Source organism: Chenopodium album, chromosome 23 (assembly GCF_948465745.1).
Source record: "Chenopodium album chromosome 23, dcCheAlbu1.1, whole genome shotgun sequence".
NCBI lineage: Eukaryota > Viridiplantae > Streptophyta > Magnoliopsida > Caryophyllales > Amaranthaceae > Chenopodium > Chenopodium album.
In genome coordinates, this window is record NC_137856.1 from 7606865 (window position 1) to 7627824 (window position 20960).

Here is a 20960-nt window from a genome sequence, read left to right on the forward strand (position 1 = left end):
GATGGAGCTTCCTATTGGTTTTGGGTTTTGCAGGTGGTTTTTTTATTTTGTAAAAAAGGGCGGTTTTTTTCAAAGGTGGTGCATTTGAGGGTGGTTTAAAATTCCATATTTAAATCTACATTTTTTAAATTTCAAACAAAATGAACCAATACTAGGAGAGCCCGGTTAATATGTCATATTAACCAAGCTTGTTAATATGGTGGCAATTTTGCAAATATGAGGAGTGGAATATATTATTTTATTATTTTTCTACTACCACCTATAAGGGGCTGTATGTAAAGGATAATGATCCCTTGATTTATTCCTTAATTTACTCTTTAGGTTGATGGTCAAAGATATCCCTTATTCTTAGTTAATGTACCTAGACAAGTACTCTAATGTGTCTAGTCGTATTATATTGCATACTTATGTACTATATATACTCATGGAATTACATCAATATAATTAAGCTTTCCAACATTTTCTTTCTCATAACCTTTCTCATAACTCTATCACTGTAACCCAACCCAAAGCTTTCGTCGTTAATGTTAAGTAAATGCCCAATTCAAGTTTTCATCCTCCATTGAAGATGCCCAAGCTTTCGTCCACCATTGAAGATGCCCAAGCATGTTCACCACCACCACTTTCCGGCGGCTTCGCCGCCAAAACAAACGAAAACCCTAAGGATAAAGGGTGAAACAATGGGCATGGTTAACCTTAAAGGTTAAAAATTTGTTATCAAGTTGTCCATTACAGCCGCCAATTTCTCCATTAATGGTTTCATTTTTGAGTGAAGAAGAAGTGGATATGGAGATGACGGAGTTAACGATGCAAATTAGCATCTAGTGAGGTAGTACAGTTCTTGGTGGTGAAATTACTCCACTAGCCTTGCTAAACTGATCAAAAAGACCATTGTAACCCTACATTAACAATACTTGTTAATATGCCATATTAACAGGTATTTTCTCCACCAATACCACCCCTTTACTTTTTCTGATGGTTTTGTTAGCAACAAAATGGATTCTAATTAGTTTACAAGATTCGAGTTATAGTGGTGTTTCACATCGGAATTGTAGCCACCTTAATTTGCGGGTTCCACATAATTTTCATATATGGCTGGTCACAGCGTGTGCCCGGAGTTACTTATTTATGGGTTACTTAGTCGGTTAGGGGTTATCCGATCAAACAGGGGCTACTCAATCGGTTAGATGTTACTCGATCAAGCAGGGGTTACCCGATCAGTGTTTTGGTGTGTATCAGTCGGCAACACGGTGTGGCTAGTCACACTAAAAACGCCGCTATGAGCTATATTATGGATTGTAAGAGTGGACAAGTAAATTTTTCAGCGGGATGCCTACCAGGTCACCATTTGACGTCTCAAATATTTTTCTGTGGAGCTGCAGCAACATACTCATCGCAACTATATAGGAGAGGTCAGAGGCATGATTCACTGTCACTTCTAGTTCTGAGGAAACCTAATCATAGAAAAACGTGAAATTTTGTATGAATTACAAGATCTGGCAACAAACAATAATAACTGATGCCTATACTGAAAGTGACGCACCACACAATTGCTTAAAACGAAACTTGTAATTATACTGAACTCAAATCTATTTTTACTGAGCAGTGCTCCTCCACCAAAACCTGTGGCTTATACCTACTATAAGTCATCAGCTTTCGTTTTGGTATAACATAGATACAGCATCATCAACAATTTGAAGTTTAAACATCAAAATGTCCTGTTGCAGGGGCTACTCGTTGATAAAGGGAGCATCAATGACTAAGCACCTACAAAAGGAGCATTCATCTGGCGCAGAATCTCGCCATATGTAGCATGATCTGATGTGCTTTTGAAGCCAGGCATGAAGTCTGAAAAAAATCTTAAAACTGAGGCCAGATGTTGAGAATCATTTGAGACATAGGCTGCTTCAAGAAACAAAGATGGCTGGACCGTGACAACCTGAAAATCACATATGTCGTTTTGTTAAAAGAAATTAAATGAACTCCATACATTGAGATTATACATCTTTTTCTGTATTACATGGTACATCTTACACAGTACAATTATGAATTTAAAGGAACAGGTGAAGGAATTACAGGCTCACAGTACCAAGTATCTACTTAGCTTTCCTCGTAAAAGAACATTTAATTATTAGGGAGACCAAATCAACCAAAAGAAGAAAGAAAAGCAGAGGAGCGCAAGGAAGATACTTTTGTTGTTATCTTGCTAATTCTTATGAAACATAGAAGACGAAATAAAAAAAGATCCTATAATTGGTGCACAGCATTCAGCAACACAAAAACAAAATTACTAGTTAATATGCTTCAAGTTGTAACAACAGATGTGTGTGTAAGAGAGAGAAGCATACCTTATATTTACGCGCATAGCGTAAGGCTTCAAGATAATATCCATCCTGCAGCAGTGACAGTACGTAATCATGATGCAAAAATAGCTGCCTAAGCATGTCCATTCCAAGTTTCCTTGTTGGAGGATGCTGACGGCCAGATTCTAGTAGTTGATAAGCTACTTCTTTTGAAGGTTCAATAATCTGCAGTGTAATTTCATTTGTAAATTGATACAGAGTCTTTGCAGACTAATAAAATAAACTAGAATTGAATTTGCATCAAAACCTTATCAATGACGAACAAGGCCAGTTCTCCAAATCGCCCACCTCGTGCTAGCAATTGAATCATCAGAACATATAAACTTGGATGCACTCTGATTCTTTCCAGTGTAGCACTAACAATTATAAAGAGAATTGACAAGAATTTAGTAGCTTATTATTAATACGACCTTGTGCATGATCAGCCAAGTAGTCAAGAAAAATTACTTCATCACAGGAAAAAAAAAACTACTCTGACTCTTCATCACTATAACTCTATAAGCAACAAGCAAATTTCAGTAGAAAATAAAATAGGAAAGAATTATTCCAATGGCCTTCTCAGAAGCTGTATTCATCCTCCCACTATTACATGCTACATCCTCAAGAAGAAAACTACCCAACCTACATTAATTCGAGTATATAATTGATTGTGGAAAGTCAAACCAATAGCAAAGTGATACTAAGTTATCAAATTGCATTTGATAATGTTTTAGGTAACTTAAATTAATGCACAACTCACAGAAATACGGAATAAAATCTTAGCAACTATTTCAAAAGATTCTTTGCATGATTTTTTTTTTTTTAACATTGTTGCTTCTAATTTTCAGAAAACTAAACCATCAACGTAAAAACATAGAAATGACGTAAGATAATAAACTTTGAATTTCATGCAGAGTAAAGAGAGGGATAAACGTTGAAAATAGAGCTAGAATTATTACTTTAAAAATAAAAACTTAAAAATTAAAAACCTCTTTTCAAAGGGGGAAAACGAAAAAGTAGGCAAGGTGTCAAAAGAAATGTGGAGCTTTAAACAACAATTATATAACTAATATACTCTCTCCTTTTTAGAAAGTTCGACCTGCTTACTGTAGAATCTTGTTCCTAGAAATGCATGGAAAAAGTGGCGGGTTTAAAAAAAAAAAGCGAATAAAGTAAAAGAGATAGGGTAAAAAGGTGGGTGGGTGTAAGAAAAAGGTGGATAAAGTAAGAGAGAGTTAAGGTGAATAGTATGGGGTAGGAGGGGTGAAACAACTTTAAATGAAAAGCGAGTCGAACTTTTGAGAATAGAGGGAGTACTTGTTCTGAAGTTCTTAAACAGTACGCATAATTACTGTTAAGTATTGCTACGAACCATCAACACAATTACTTCGTCTTACTATTTTCTTTATAAACATTTCCAAGATTTGAACTGTTTTCCTCTCCTTTAGTATTCCGCAGGCAATAAGGATGATCAACATAAAACCGGAGAGGGAAATTCACTGGAGAAGCAAAATAAGAAGTGGAGCTATGAGAGTATAAGAATATCAATTTGGATACCTGCGAAGGAACTCAACAAGGATAGCAACCAAATAAGCAGGATCCCCAGTCATCTCTTCATCTACAGAAGAAAATACAAAGCGGTATAGCTCATCAGGAGAAATGGCTGCAGTGGTGATCTGAGATTCTTGCTGCTCTAAATTATTAGCATCCAATGGGACACTACTGGGACCAGGAACTTCAGACTTTAAGGATGATTGCCGAATCCTTGTACCAGAACTTTGAGCACCTTCAACCAGTTTACTTCTAGCTGAACTCGGACCAACCTTTTCCTCTAAATCTGAATGTGAAATGGTTGAAGATCTAGTATATTCATCAGGGATCACAGAGGAGTCCATATTAATAGGTACTCCACTTGAATCTCCTCTGGAGAATTCATCAGTGGCAGGTCTACGGTTATGGGCAGGTTGGACATCAGAAGAAAGGATTTTATCAGCTATTATCCCCTTAAAGTAACTGCCCGTCTTAATTGCACGGGAATAAGAAGTCATAAGAACATCCATTGATTGTGCAACAATACCCACTGCCCTATGCTCCAATATGATAGTCCGTGCTAAATCCAAACATAATTGCTTAGCCTGAGTCAGGGAAAAAGTAAACAATAAAGCATAAGTAAATGCTGACTGAATAACCTTTTGCAAAAATTTGGAATAAAAATTTATTTCATAATGTGATTTCCAAATGGAAGTAGGTTATATAGTATACCTTATTGGCTTCTAACTTCCGTCTCTGAAGAAATTCCAGTACAGAGGGTACATCTGAGCTACTAGCAGATATAGACTGCATAAAAGGCATTGAATGTAACAACAGCATTTTGCACTTAACACAATTTTAAAATTAAAAGTAGTACTCACAGCCAAGTCCAAATGGATTTTCCACAATAGTCCACTTCTGGTATCACAGATAAGATCTGGGTTCAAAAATGTCCATCCATCTCGATAAATTGTTGTCTCATCTTCATCAACCGGTTGCGGCTCTGAACGTCCATCACCTTTGCTACAAGGACTAGAAGTAGAAGACATACTTGCTCTAGGATATCCCCTTAAAAGCAGAGGAAGTGGAGCAGATACCGGCGCCCTAGACTCTGCAAAAAGGTCATACAATATGACAACCTTTGCATCCACTTGATGAACCAGCAGTACATTATCAACCACACTCACAGAAACCTTGCTGGAATAAATGGGTAAAGAGCCCTGAAATTAAAAGTATATTAGAACAAAAGCAAACTTAGCTAGATGGTAATTGAAAATTATTTTCATCAGAAGCAGGTGCATGAGCATAAATGTGTCGGCTAGATTCCACCCATCAAGCGATAAACAAAATTCTACTACCTCCGTTTCTGAAAGTTCTTAGCATTTACAGTTCACTGTAACACTCTAGTGGCTAATTACTTGTAATAAAATAAGTTTAAGCAATAAAGACTTAATCTTGGGGAGAATTGGCAGCTATTTGATTAATGTGAAAATGGAGTAACAAGCACAAGAGTAGCTTGAGGCTACTAGTCTCAGATTTTAGCACCTTTAGGGCACCACTCTCTAGCTCTAAGAAATTACAATGATCTTGCCTAACTAGCACATCCTACCCTCCCTTTCTTAAATATACATAATCTGCCAAAAGAAGGAAGACAACAAAAGTTGTTATTGCAGCTGTCAAGGCTCCTCCTCCCTGATTGCTTGGTGACTGCTCTGCTTGGAGTCTGCCCTGCTGTCCATTCCTGACATTCCTATTTGCTGACCTCTCTTCCTCCTTCTTGCATAAGTAATCAAGCCACTGCCCTTGTTGAGCATTGTATCCGTTACATTCACACACATATTAAGGCAATTGGGAGAGAATGCTGATGTGGTCAGTGGATGTAACAAAAAGGTGGATAGAGAAAAAGAAGGTGTAAAAAGCTAAGTGTGTATATAAAAAAAGGTAGATAAATTAAGAGAGTGAATGGAAAAAAGTAAATATGGTTCGGTAAGTGCAATAGACTGAAATTCACATACCGAACTCACAGAAAAGATTGATTCTTTAATTAACTAAATAATCTAAATTTTTGAGTAAATTGATGGTGAAATATATCCTCTAGCTTTGATTAAATTGATTTAATAAGATGAAATAACAAAAATGGAAGCTTTAATATTGCTATTGCTTGACAGTGGAGAAAGGACTACAAAAGATAGGTTTAATAGCTTCAGGCTATTACTTTCCAATAGTTAGTTTAGCTCACAACTCTCTAACAATGGCTTTAGGCCATAAATCTCTCAAGGGTTCTCACCAAATTTCTGCCCCCTTTATCTTTCCTCTCCCTCTCTATTTATACTAATATTACTAGAATACCCATAATACCCCTCCTTAGGTTAGTTTTTTACAGTAAGAGGATGAGGTAGTAGAAGGGGTTTGAGTCAAGTACTTTCTGAAATGAACGAAACAGAAAGTGTGAAGAACTTTCGGAAACAATAGGCTGTAACTTTTAGAGTGGGTGAAGTGACTGAAACATACGACAAACTATAGACCTACCACCAGCAGAAAATCAGAGAAGAGTAAGATAACATGTTTTCATCTCAATTTTGCAACTTCAGAATTGTGTCCGTTTGTGATAATGCGAATCTGTGATCATGAGTTCATGACAGAAGATACAGTCATTTCAAATTTGTAATTCCAGTATTCCAGCCCTAATTATGATATGTGACTTCCAATAGAAAATGTTCCCATCACCCAAAAAACAGCATCAAAATCATTATTCAATGCCGAATAAAAATTCTAAAATTTTTCACAGAGGTTAGAGGAAAGAAAAAGAACAAATAAGAATAAGTACCTGTGGTACAACAGCATCACGATAAAATCTATAGCAATGGAGCAGCATGGCCACTCTATCAACTTGTAAGCAATATATTCTTCCATAACTGTAAAGGTATAAATATTTCAGAGAGCTCACATATATTCAGACTAAGGAGAATAATCAGTAACAGCTCTGCAAGCCTTACACCGTGATTATATGGACATCTTGGGCAGCTAGGATTGGCTTACTATTGGCCTCAGACTTGGCCATCAGCATTTCAAACTTTGGCAAGCGAATAATTCCAGCAGATGAGAGCTATATAGAGGAAATGGGCATGTTTCAGACAAATTATGAAATGAAAACAAATAAAAATGGTAAAAGAGCATTAATTCACAGGGATTTCTTCTTAAAGATGTGTATATGATAACATATGCTATATAAACTGTATCCAGTCACTGGCATGACAAGTAAGCACCAATAAAATCAAATTCAATAAGAAAAATTCAAAAAGAAAAAAAAAGCCTAGAGAACCCAATATTTCCTTTCCACTCTTTTGCAAAGTCCTTTACTCAGTATGTTATTTATAAGAAGCAAATTATCAAAATACAACCTATAATATGAGGTGCTTTTGTTGCAACAAAAATCTAATAATCTATCTATAAAATCATCAATAAAGCTATGTTACTCGGACTCTTCATTTTACCTCAAGTACCCGTGTCGGACCCTCGACCCTCGGACATGGGTATGATACATGGAAAATCATAGAATTTTTTCACAAAATAGCCGAGTCGGACACTTGGACACGTACCCGTGTCGGACATGGGTACCCGAGTCCGAGTAACATAGCAATAAAGTTAATTCATTACATGTAATCAACAATAATTTTTTCACATTCCCACTTAACTTAAATGTAGATTAACCATCACACGAACCAATAGCGCCACATGTCACACTCACCATTTAACTTTTTTTTTACCCTATTTTTTTTATAAAACATTTATATTAAAATCATCAGTAAAGTCAATTCATTACATGTAATCAACATTAATTCTTTCACATTCCCATTAACTTAAATATAGATTACATAATGTTAAATGATTCAAGATTTTAGGATTACGTAACTTGCATAATTTAAGTAACAAAATAGGTGTTACATTCACCTCAAGAAAATTAATCTATAAAATTAACCCGTGCATCAAAAGGGTCAAAAGGCTAGTAGTTTTGGTTTAGTAAACCCACCTCACATAATTACCAATTTGCCATAAGACTTATTTCCTGTGATAACCCTAATTCAAACCAAGAACACAACTACCATGGCGTTCCATTCTAGGTTTCTCTCTCCTAACTCCACAAACTTGCAAAGCCGAGACCCTTTTTCCTAACCACGTGATTTTTTGAAATCTTAAAGATGAACAACAAAAATCTTTTAAGTTTACAAAAAACTTTATGATGGTTGCATAAGCTTTTTTGGTTAGTTGCATTGATTTTAACTATTTTTTTTTTCATTTAAATATATGTATGTGTGCAACCTTAGCAAAACAAATTCAAATCGTGCTTCTTACAAACCTTAATCAGTTTTATCACATCTCTATTCTCTATCTTGATTTTAGAGTTAGGCATTAAAGAGGGGGAAGGGGGTGAAAAAGTCCATCTTTTTCATTAAAAACAAAAACAAAAACAAAAAACTAATAGCTTGTTTGGGTAATGAAAAGGGAAGGAAAAGAAAGGGAAGGAATAATAATGAGTTTTCCTTCAAACCTCTCCATTGTTGGACCGATCAATTTCTTACAATTTAATCCCTTCATTTTCCTCCCCTCCAATTCCCTTCATCCCTCATTAATTATTCAAATGAAAGATACTCCATCCCTCTATTTTCCTTCCATTCCCTTCCTTTCCCTCCATTTCCTTTGATCCAAACACACTATTACTCTTCGAATATTTGTCCAAACTTTTCCATTACTTCAAAGCCGGATCCATTTAATCTAATAATGTTTTGCTTCCCCTCTTTAATCTTTATTTTACCCATCTTCTCTCAACTCCGTTTACAGCTTGTTTGGATACTAGGAAAGAGTTGGAAAAGAAGAGAAGGGAAAGGGAGGGGGACATTTTCCATTCCTTGAATAACAATTGTAGGGGGTGAGGGAAATGGAGGGGAGGGGAATAGAAGGTCCATTAATGGTTTAAGAATAAAATCTTTTCAAACTTGAAAAGATTTGGAAGGGAAATAGATTATACAAACTGAATTATTATGAAAAGAAAACTTTTCCCTTTTATTTTCTTCCTAAAATTTAACAAAGCACTCTATCCCCTCATTTTTTGCTCAAAGCTGAAGCTCGTCAACAATGGAGGGATTATTGGACTGAATCTCAAACAAAAACAACAACAAAAAAAGTAACTAAAATATAAATCAAACGCAACTTACTATCAATACCTTCAAATTTAATACTCCCTCAATTCCCTTTTGTTTTTTACGTTTTCATTTAGGGTGTTCCTTTTTATTCTTTACATTTAGGATATTTCATTTTTGAGTCATTGATTTTGGACAAAATTACCCTTACTTTACAATTTAAATACTCAATTGCCCTTCAATGTGCAATTGTACTATTTATAATATTTTAATGGGTTTTCAATACTCATTATTACTTTCTCTCTCATCTCTCTTCTACCTTCTTCATACTTTCTTTACCCCACATGTACAATATTCCTTTTTTTTTTTTAACTATAATTGTACTTTGAAAGATTATTTTATGTCAATTCACCTCAATTTTACACAATTTCTTAACAATCGCGCATAATTCCAAACGTAAAGAACAAAAGGGAACGGAGAGAGTACAATATATCACTTGATTATCATATGGTCTTTATTTATTTAGAGAAGGCATATGACAAGGTGCTAAGAGAGGTACTTTGGTGGCAATGTTGAAGAAAGGTATCCCACGAAGGTACGTGGACCTGGTTAAAGATATGTATCGGGATGTGACAAGAAATGTGAGGACATATGAAGGGTCGACAAAAGAATTCCCTATAATAATTGGATTGCATCAATGGTATGCATTACGCCCTTTTTCTTTTTGCAATGGTTCCTAAATGAAGTAACCAGACCAATTCAAGATGAGGTTCCATGATGTATGCTGTTTGCGAATGATATCGTTTTGGTGGATGAAAATAAAGATGGGGTTGATGCCAAATTTAAGCAATGGAGGCAAAAGTTGAAATCTAGAGGGTTTAAGCTAAGTCGGAGTAAGACTAAATATTTGGTATACCGCTTTGGTACTAAGAAGGGGACAAGTGATAATGTAGAGAGTTTGGATGGAAAGGACTTGACCATGAGTGAATGTTTTAAATATCTTAGGTCGATCATCTAGAAAAATGGTGACATTGATCAAGACATGGCCCACAAGATTAAGTCAGGGTGGCTTAAGAGGAGAGCAACCACGGGAGTGTCATGTGACTAAAGTATTCTCTTGCAGTTGAAGAAAAAATTTCATAAGACCAGTGTTGCTCTATGGTAGATAATGTTGGGCTTCTAAGAAAAAACATATTAAAAAGATAGAGGTTATAAAAATGTGCATGTTAAGGTGGATGTGAGGGAACACTCTAAGAGACAAACTAAGGGAAAATCGCATGTGTTGGTTTGGACATGTAAGACGGAGACTCGAGGATGCACTGGTACGAAGAGTGGGAGAGTGGGACCATGGAGGGGGTAAACGAGGGAGAGGGAGATGGAGATGGAAAATGACTTGGTTTGAAGGAGTTGGAAGGAGTTGAAAGGATATGAAGTATATGGATTTGCATGAGGATGAGGCATTGGCTCGTAAGGGATGGAGGAGGAAGATTTTTGTCGAGGACTACATGGAATAATCACTTTTTGTTCATGTAGCTGACTCCATTTATGGGATTAAAGCTTTGATTGATTGATTGATCACTTGATTATCACCCAAACCACACTCGATTCGATAGATTTTTCGAAAAAACTAGTTAAACAATGGTTGTTTTTTTTTTTTTTTCATTTGATTAAACTGAGATAGTTCCTAAAATTCTTCATCAAAGCTTTTTTCATTCTCCAAAATATGAAGAAAAATCAATAACATAATACTAAAATATACACAGGAATGACACATGTCATTTTCTAGTGCTATTATTTTTCCCTCCAAATCAGTCATTTCCTTTTTGCAAAAACTTCTTTGAGAATTACAACTTTATAGTATACTGTCATAATATATTATTGTAAATCATATATAAGTATCTTTTATTATTATTAATTTATTTGCTTATTTGTTCTTTCAGCATTTTTCTATAAGAAATTTTAAAATGTTCTTATATAAAGAATCTTCCTACTTATTGCATATTTTTTAGATAAAAATAACATTATTCTATCTTTCAAATTTCAGCTATTTATGTATTATTTATTGTATTCAACTGTCATAAATGTAATGTAAAATGTGTATATTTTTTAAATGCTTTAATTGGTTTCTTGCCTAATTCTAAAACGAGGAACATAACAAATGAAGGAAGTATAACAACATAGCTTAAAATTATAAACACTTTATCTATGCATGTAATCATGTAAGAAGATTGATTGATTAAAATTTCATTCTTTTTTTTTTATTTGTATCTCAATGCTTTCATATATGATTATATTTTAGGAAAAAAATTGATCAAATATCATTAATCAGGGTTATTATTGCTTCCCATTAGGTGTAATACATAATTTTAAATACTTTTTAGTTAATAAAAAGAATATTGATACCAATTTATTATTTAATTTTTAAAACATTCATATAGTGTAATATGTAGTTTTAATATATACTCATTTGTCTAATCAGCTCTTTCGTTATAGTTTATGTTTCATTTCATTATATACACAAAATAAAAAGATACTCCCTCTATTAGCAATTTTCACGGGAATTAATAAACATAAATAATAGTAAAAGTACATTGAAAAGGTAAATTTATTTTGGGTATGCAAAAAAGTAGATAGAGAAAGTAATAAAAGTACATGGAAAAGTTAAATTTACACAAATATTGTTGCAAAATGAAGGGAATTTTGGTAAAAAATTGATATTAATGGTACTTGAAAAAAGTAAATGGGACTATCAATTTGGGACTAAATATTGGCCATAAGGGACTGTCAATAAGGGGCAGAGGGAGTAATAAATACTTCCTACGTTTTTATTAATCGACACTGTTTGACTTTTACACTATTCACACAACACGCTTTGACTCACTTTTGTGGTTTATAGATACGATAAAATATATTCATGTGGGATCTTGTTTGAATCGTTTGAATGTATTTTTTTTATTAATATCAACTTTTTATAATTTTACAATGTTGATAATTAGAGATATTAATTGTTAAAAACATGCGTTGGCAAGCGTGATAATAGAAAGGTGTCAACTAAAAAAAACTAACGTGCATATTATCTGTGTTATAGTATGTTATAGTTGTAACTTATCTGTGTTATTTTTGATAAAAAGTTGTTTTATATATTATCAATTAATTGCAGTGAAACTAACGTGCATGCGGGAACTAACGTAGTATATAAACTGATTCTTCTTCCTTGCGTGTGACTGTGTCATCTTTTTATTTATTTTTATTGTTTTTTTTTTTTGGTAGTCTACTTTGGTGGTGGAAGTAGGCTACTGCAGCTCCGGTACTTCATGTGTTTTTCTTCTGAATTTCTTTCTCCACTTTCTTCTACCCCCTCATTCCTTTTCTCCTCTATCCAAACCAAGGGAGTTGAATCTCTTCCTCCCCCCCCTCCCTACATGATAATGTATCCAAACAAGCTGTTAATCATTATGGTCCCCACTCTTCTCACCTCAATTGAATAAACAATAATACTTACTACCTTGTTTTCTATTCACTTATGTTCATCAAATCCCACCATCAATAATCTCCTACAACTAGGGGTGAACATGATCTGGTTTGGTGCGGTTTGAGTCTAAACCAAACCAAACTGTAAATACGGTTTGGTCAATTTTCCAAACCAAAACAAACCATATTAGTACTGAAACCAAACCAAACCGCAATGCGGTTTATGATGAGACGACATTTTTTCCTAAAAAATTGTCAAATGTTAATAAATTTATAATAAAGTTTAAATAACTAGCCTAAAGGGATTAAATTTTACTACAAAGTTTTAGTAAACATAACAACCAACTAATCAAGTGCTAATATAAGTGCTAACACAATAAGAGCAATATGAGTTATATGACCTATTGAATTTTAAGTATTGATATTTGAGAATGAGTATAGAGAATAGTTGTATACTGACCGTATAGTCTTCTAATGATTTTTCATTTCTTTTTGTTTTTTTAATTTTTTTTATAATATATAATAGCTATTTTAAATTAATTAAAAATTATATAAATATTAAAATGCGGTTTATGGTTTGGTTTGGTTTATAATTTTCGAAAAACCTAACCAAACCGCAAACCATATTTCCCCAAAAATCGAAACCAAACCATATTTTTCCAAACCGTAAACCAAACCAAACCAAACCAAACCAAACCGCTAAATCGAAATGCGGTTTGGTCTGGTTTGGTTACGGTCCAAACCAAACTGTGTACAGCTCCACCTACAACTATGTGCCTAAGGGTAATGGGAAGTTTATTTGGGACAAAGGGAGGATACTAAATTATAAATTAGTTTATGGCACTAATTTAATAGAATGGTCTAATTATTGATGATTTTGATAATTCCTAAAAAGAAGATCTCAACCATAGCCATATAATAAAACCTACAGAAAGAAATAAGATAATAATACAATAAGAACTAGAAAAGCATTAACTTGTTTATAACCCAGTTGTCAACAATCTATATCCTCAATAAGCTATAAGAATTCTATATCCTCTTATCATGCCCATACTGTTTAAGATTACAAGCATTAAATCCATTGGAAAAAGGCATACAGATTGAAGCCAGTGTCTCACATCCAGCCCCATCCAGCAGAGTAGAATAGATCACAAGAGATTTTTACCATAGTGCTTGGACTATAAGTCTAAGACGGTCCAATCCAAAGAAAAAAGGGTTAATACCAAATACACTTTCACTTTTAGTCCCATATATCAGGGAACATGTTTAAATGTACTGTTCCTTTTATCCTTTATACCATATAAAATATAAGCATTGCCAAACACCATAATACCTGATCAGCTGTCATATTGCACTGAGACCTTCCAGCACAGATTATGATATTATTCTCTCAAGTTCCAAACCAAAAATAAAAACATATTATGAACATTTGTTACCTGGAATCCAGTAAAACTCTTGCATTGCATCCCTGAAGCAAGGAGAACAAGACGACTTTCATGTGTGTAGATGTACCAATTCACATTCACACGCTTGGATTCAATAAGTTGAATATTTTGTGATTCAGAATCATAAGTTAACATGTCCAGCCCACTGCAATTAAAAGACAACAGATAAATCAAACCACATATATATCACAGAAAAGTATTATGTGCCTTTCCATATAGCATTTACAGCTTGACCAACAACCTCAGACAAACATAAAATTACCAAAAATTTCATTTTCATTACAAGAGTCTTTCACATCATCATTATCACACATACCCCATACAAAGAACTTAAATCTAGATAAACAATTTACACCAGTCTACAACAACTGGATATTTTTTTACATTTAAAAGACCAGTCATAGAGCATTAACAGAAATTAGTTATGATTATGCGTACATAGAAGGCTTGAAATGATGTAACAAAGAATCTACAATTCAAAACGTTTTGTCGAGATAATAAAAATGTGTTTAAACACAACTTTCATAAAAAGTGTAAATTTTAGATTTTATTTTTTATTTTTTTTATTTTTTATTTTTTTTTAAATACTAGTATATAAGATTATTGGCTGAAGCATTCAAAAATTTTTCATCAGCGTCTACTAATTTTAAATACTAGTATATAAAAGGAACTAAATCTTGCATCCTAGTAAGTATTTAATTATATGATGGTCTGTAGAACATATTACAGACATGCAGGAAAGCTTTCACAAAAGAAAATGTAATATGGCATTAAGCCCATGAAATGGATTAAGAAGCTGCAGTTTGTAAGCTATCTTAAGGACTATACGAGGGCTAAGATCTTAAGCTGACACAAATCCTACGAAGTTATACTGCAGATGCCACAATGGTAATTATGGATGTAGTTAAGCAATTTGATGATTTTGATATACGTAGTATATTGGACCAGAGAAATAATGCATTACACTTAAGAAGTGTAATTTGGTGAAAACGGTTTCTAGGTCTATACTGCAATGTTCTCAGCTTGTCTTCTTACCATATGTCCATCCCACTTGCATCCATATGACAATTGAGAGTCAAATCAAATGCAGAATCTACGAGATATATGACTTCTTCTAATTGTGCTATACGCAGAAATGGAACGAAGGGATCAAAGCATTACAGAGATTTTCTTTTCTGGTATATGCAAAGCATAATATAATAGGCAAAAAAAAATTATCCTATAACAATTATACAACAATATATAAACAAGGAACTTGAGGACAGCAGAGTGAGACGGAGTAGCATGTCCATTCAAAGCATTGATGACTACGTGACAGAAATTGGAAACAAAAATTTGATGTTTGAGTCACCAGTCCCTTTTTTTTTTCCAACTTGGCTTTCCACAAATAGCTGTTTGAAATGATATTGTTTGCACTCATGCCAAACACCCTTTACACATCATTGTGTTATGTAATCAGCCATTATAATCCCTTATTTACACCATCACAAATGGTACTTAAATCCACAGTTTTCTTCACAAATTTACAAGTTTATACCTTTAAAATACTTTGTATTACATCAAGCATAAAGTATAAGATATGTACCAAAACTCTCGAGTTACAATGACAAAGTGAAATTTTTCTAATTTGTAAAGTCACATTATGAAGTGTAACATTACAACTTAACCTTTTTCCGAAGATGCAAACATTATCACAAATTGCAACTGCAATCGCAAATTGTTTCGAACAAGATCCTATGAAATTTTTATTTCTTATTCACTTCATTAATACTGGTGAAGAGGGAGTGCTATCCAAAGATTCTATTTCTGAACTCCTAGATTTGTTGTGAAGACTACAGATAGCCTGAGATAAGCTCCTTATGTTTCAACTGTAAATGATTTGTTAACTATTTGTTTCTACATTGTTTTTTTACTCTGCAGAGCGAGAATATGTTCAATCTAATAGTGGTCTTATGTTGTATCTTACATGGAGAGAAAGACAGATTCTTGAGATAATGGGCATGCCTTTCTCATTAATACTTTAGTAATGATGAAGTTGGCAAAGCAATATCATCAGGTTCTAAAATAGACTCACTCAGAACCAACAACATTTCAAGTTTTATATACATACCTAGTCTTTACAAGTACGAAATTACAGGCAGAGGAATCTGTCCAAAAAAACCCCAGTATCTTCTCTGACTCAGGCTTACACCTGTGGCTAAATGAGTTGCCTTTTTCCTTGTCCCAAAATTGAATCTCATGGATTGACCGCTGAATTGCTATAATCTTATTATCTAGTGAGTAGCGAACAGATAATACAGGACCTTCGCTTACGGAATCAGATGTAGGTTCAACATTAGGCTCAAAAGGTGCAATTTTCCACGAAATAACCTAGCAAGAGATATCAAATTACCTTAAATTTAAATCATGGGAAAATAATAACCTGCTGGTAATATTTGACAAAGCAATATGCAAATCCTTACAACATCATCTTGATTCATTATGTATTATTACCTGATCAGATGTTGGGGATAGCAATAACTTATTCCCCTCATCATAGAATAAGCCCTTTGAACCTGGGAAGCTGCATTTCAAGGGAGGATACTGAATATAAACATGTGACAAAGCACCTGACCCACTTAAGCCAATGCTGGCTTGAGAACTTGATGCTTCGCTGTTCATATTAATACGCCCTCTCTTGTTCCCTAAAATATTCTGCTTGCTGTGTAAAGATAACCAAGGATCACTATGAAACAGAAACGAATTGAGAGCCTACAAACAAAAGAAAAAAAAAAGAACCAGAATGAGCAAGAAAATAGAAGAAGAAAGGCAAGATTGTAATAACATCAGAAATTTAATAGACAAGCCACTGCTGCAGCACATTTTCCACAAAGATATATCTATGAGCTTCTAATTTTAATGTATAGAGTGAAGTCATGTACATAATTACCTAAGTATGTATTTTAGTATACACAACAATCACGTATAGGTCCTTTGAAGTGGTCTCTTAAATCAACTATCAAAACTACTGATTGCAATTCCAAATACGCCCCACTGTCCACTGATCAATCAATTTGCCACACTAAGGCTTGCCTTTAAGCTACAAGAGAACAAATACATCAAATGAATACGAAAAGAAGAACATTAAGGTTTCAACAATGCTCAAAGCCACCAATTCACAATTTACGGGAAACAGTACCACGTTCTGCATACAATACTTCAGAGCACAAAATTCTTTCACGCACATATTATGTTCAACTTCTGGAAGCTTCGCTGCAACACAGCTTCCATAATTCTTTGCCTAGATATAAAGCAAATGGATTAGAATAGAATAACACAAACACAAAGATGAAACAGCAACATGAATACTTTTACCATATGATAAATGCAAATTGAGATTCTATCAGAAAACATCAATAAGAGCTAAGAGAAAACATAATGAACATTCCTTGATTTTGACAGATATAAACACAGGGCTAAATATTACGTGTCGCTTGGTTTAGGATCATTAAGAAAGGAAAGGGAATTTTTTTACTCTAAATAATTGGTTCACTATTTTTTTTCTTAAACATCAACTATACTACGTAGTTGGGATAAACTTATACTTCATCTATAATCCCTTCTGATTGCCAGCATTCCCTTCACTCCCCTCCCTCAAAGATCTTAATCCCTGCAACTTGGCTATTTGATTTTACATAATTCTGTCATCTAACACCACTTGATTCACAGAGAGTGTTCTATCACCATCACCCTCTGTAAGCCATCCCAGCCTCTCTACCCAGCCTGAAGCTGCCAGTACCATTTACTAATGAACCAGAAGTGTCCTCAAAGATGGCAGTTCAACTCCTGTTATTACAAAGATATAGTAAAAGTGAACAGCAGAAACAGATTGCAATATAACAGAAAGCAAATTGTACTCAGAACACACATCGAAACATTGAATTTTACCCCACTGACTAACTGTTAAAGAACCCAGCTGCCTTAGCCCACAAGATGCTAGATAAATATTAAATCCCAAAGAAAATCAATAATTAGCGCAGAACCTAAGAAAACATGCGCAGTCTTTTTAGCCAAGAGCCCATAAGCACTAGAAAATCCCCATAAAAACATTATGCCACAACATTTTCATCTCCTTTGCCCAACCTATGCCCAAAAATTGAACTTGCAGCAATTCCAAATACAGTATGAGGGATTGAGGGATACTCCAGTACTCCACAGTCCACATAGACAGCAAAAAGGCTCTTCCAAATATTACTTCTTTTCGATTTATGAAGGAAGACAAGTGAGCAGGACTCACTATAGGCATGACACAACATGCACATTTTTGATAACATAGCAATCCTTGGAGCAAAGTGTTAGTGCTAATTCTACCTGACACAAAGGTCCGCACAAAAGTTGCCATCTTCAGAGGAACTCAAGCCTTCTAAAGTTTTCTATAAACTGGGGAAAGGGTGTATTTTGGAGGCAATGTAAGCAAACCAAAGACTTGCAAAATAAGCTGCCCGAATAGAGCCCCCACCACCCCCCCACCCCCCCACCCACACACACCTGCCACCATCCTCCTAGTATTCTCCACCTACAATAATCAAGGTGATATCCTCTATCTAGTCAAGGGGGGGCCTTAGTAAAGGATGATTTCAAACATGGAATGCCATAACAGGAGCATATGTAAAGTGAACAAGTGGCAGTTCAATTGCTCATCATGCACTTTAGACAGCAATCTTTCCTCTCCTACATCTCTCACTCCTGCCCCCTCCTCTCTAACTCTTTCGATTCCACAATCACACATTTTGCCATATATTACTCCAACTTCAAAACAACGTAAGACCACATTCTAGCTCAATCACATAACATCAATCCCCGAATCAATTTCAAAATCACAATCAAATAGGTTGATATTTTTTGTTGAATAATTAAAATTTCAAAGACCATGGTTAATTTGGAGAAACTGCACTGCCGACCTGGCAATTGGATCAAAACTAAATTCCGCAGTTCCCTAAGGCTACAGATTCAACTTCCATCACTGTTGCAGCTTGGTTGAAAAAGAGTAAAGTAGCCACTGAATAGAGAGAGCACCGAACAAAACTTCAAAGGAGGAGGAGGTCTGATTGGTTGCCTTTCTTTAATTTTGACAGCCAAACAAAAAATAAAATTCAAATACCTGTGCACTACAATTGACAAAGATGCGCTGCAATATCGATGTAGTCTTCTTTTCCTTCATGGCTTCATGGATGCATACCTAAATAAAGATGTTTTCTAAAACTAGAAACAATCAATAAAAAAAAATTAAAAATGACAAACTTCACTCATGTAGAAAGCTTAAACCATTCTCTATATCAATAGTCTTACAAAAATGGCTATCTCATAGCAATAAAACTAATAATTCACTCCACAATTCCACATCATGAGTAATAAAGCAGTGACAAAGTTTTTTTTTTTTATTTAATCCCCCAATTAAAAGAGAATGAATTCCCTTGAAATTAAACAACAAAGCTGAAATGATAATCCTAGATGATTTCAACTTCTTTTCATGTCACAACCGTGTCCCCTCAATGGATTAGGGGTGCAAGCGAGTAAGCGAGTTGATGAGATCAAATAAATAAGCTCGAACTCAGCTCCGGTGCCGGAACTAAAGCACATTTCTAGTAGTTATAGATTTCTTCGTTATCAGATACCATTGATGGAGCAACAATTATAACCAGTCAAATACATGCATTGAGATAGCATAATATTGTTGCCAAATTATCAAATTACAAATAACCCTAGCATAATCGTCGAATCCAACTAGAACTATCTTTAATTATCATACTTCTTCAAAATGCAGACAAAATCATGGTACCAGAATATTGAATTTGAATACCCTAGTTTGGGATCAATTCAATCCATTAACAATAACAAATTACGAACTTTGTCAACAAAAATTAATCCAGTTTTAACAATAAATCTCACAATTCAACATCAATCAACCTCCAAAATTATCGAATCATCAAATTAAAGGATCAATTATAGAAATAAGATAAATTGTCTGAAAACAACCTGAAAATCATCAGAAAATAGAATTAACTGCAGATAATTATAAGAGAATAACTAACCTTGGAAATTAGGAAAAGCAGAAAGATCGATTGAGAGAGATGACAATGGAGGTTAAGTCATTTTTGTTCTTCTGGTGCACACAATAGAGTTGAGTTGAAGAACTTTAGCAGCTTCAAGGTAAATTACTCGATTTCTGATCAAATTATAAAACACAAGTTACACGCATTCGTGCGTGTGAATATACAAGATTATAAGTTTAAGAGCATCTTTAACAATGAACAAATAAAATTATTTGTGTTACTATTGAAATAAAATAATATAAAAAAAAATGATGGAATGATGAATAGTGGCATGAACAAATGTGAATGGTTTGGAAAACCAAACCATCTGTGAAAATTATTTGTAAGAAAACTAAGGCGCTATTCTTTTGAGCTTCTAGGCACGGCAGAGCAGATTAAATTTCAGCTCAGCACAGCAGATTTCAGGATAGCAGAGTAGAGCAGAGCCGAGCAGATTTCAACATTATACTATTATTATTATTATTATTATCATTATCATCATCATCATCATTATTATTATTATTATCATTATTATTATTATTATCTCAAAAACAAAAAGTCATACAACCTACAATAAATTAGTGGGAAGCCGAGATACAATCTGGGCCCCCACTCCTCTAGCTATAGCAAAGCCTACCCTAGTAAAAATATGAGCTGCAGCACGTGCTCCAATGTCTTGCGTCGTCGAGACAATATTATTATTAAGTGCATATACCATTGATTTAGGTGAATGAAAACATAAATATATGTGTACCATATTTAACATATGTTAATAGTAGAAAGAAAAAAGACAATGGTTTACTTATATTTATTTCACAAAAATTTTAAAATAAAATGATTTAATGAGTAATAACGATTTTACTCATAAATGACTTAGGGCCTGTTCATATTTACTGAACTGAGCTGAACTGAACTGAACTGAACTGATTGGAGCTGAACTGAATTGAACTGAACTGAACTGAT

General features: G+C 34.2%; 1 protein-coding gene across 3 annotated transcripts; it reads right to left on the reverse strand.

Annotated features, from left to right (window-relative positions):
• Positions 1–1442: 1442 nt before the first annotated feature.
• On the reverse strand, positions 1443–20290 carry LOC145607970 (uncharacterized). Of its 3 annotated transcripts, none has more exons than XM_081663572.1 (15): positions 19998–20290; positions 19067–19144; positions 17105–17206; positions 16856–17005; positions 16420–16677; positions 16037–16296; positions 13918–14071; positions 6869–6978; positions 6700–6787; positions 4754–5092; positions 4605–4679; positions 3900–4477; positions 2611–2719; positions 2349–2528; positions 1443–1939 (listed from the first exon to the last, which is right to left on the reverse strand). In XM_081663572.1, exons 5-15 carry the CDS (start codon positions 16585–16587, stop codon positions 1760–1762), a joined length of 2241 nt encoding a protein of 746 aa, XP_081519698.1. In that variant the 5' UTR covers positions 16588–16677; positions 16856–17005; positions 17105–17206; positions 19067–19144; positions 19998–20290; the 3' UTR covers positions 1443–1759. The 3 variants fall into 3 exon arrangements, with proteins under 3 accessions (XP_081519698.1, XP_081519697.1, XP_081519696.1); XM_081663571.1 differs by having other exon boundaries at positions 19067–19161; XM_081663570.1 differs by having other exon boundaries at positions 19067–19167.
• Positions 20291–20960: the final 670 nt, after the last annotated feature.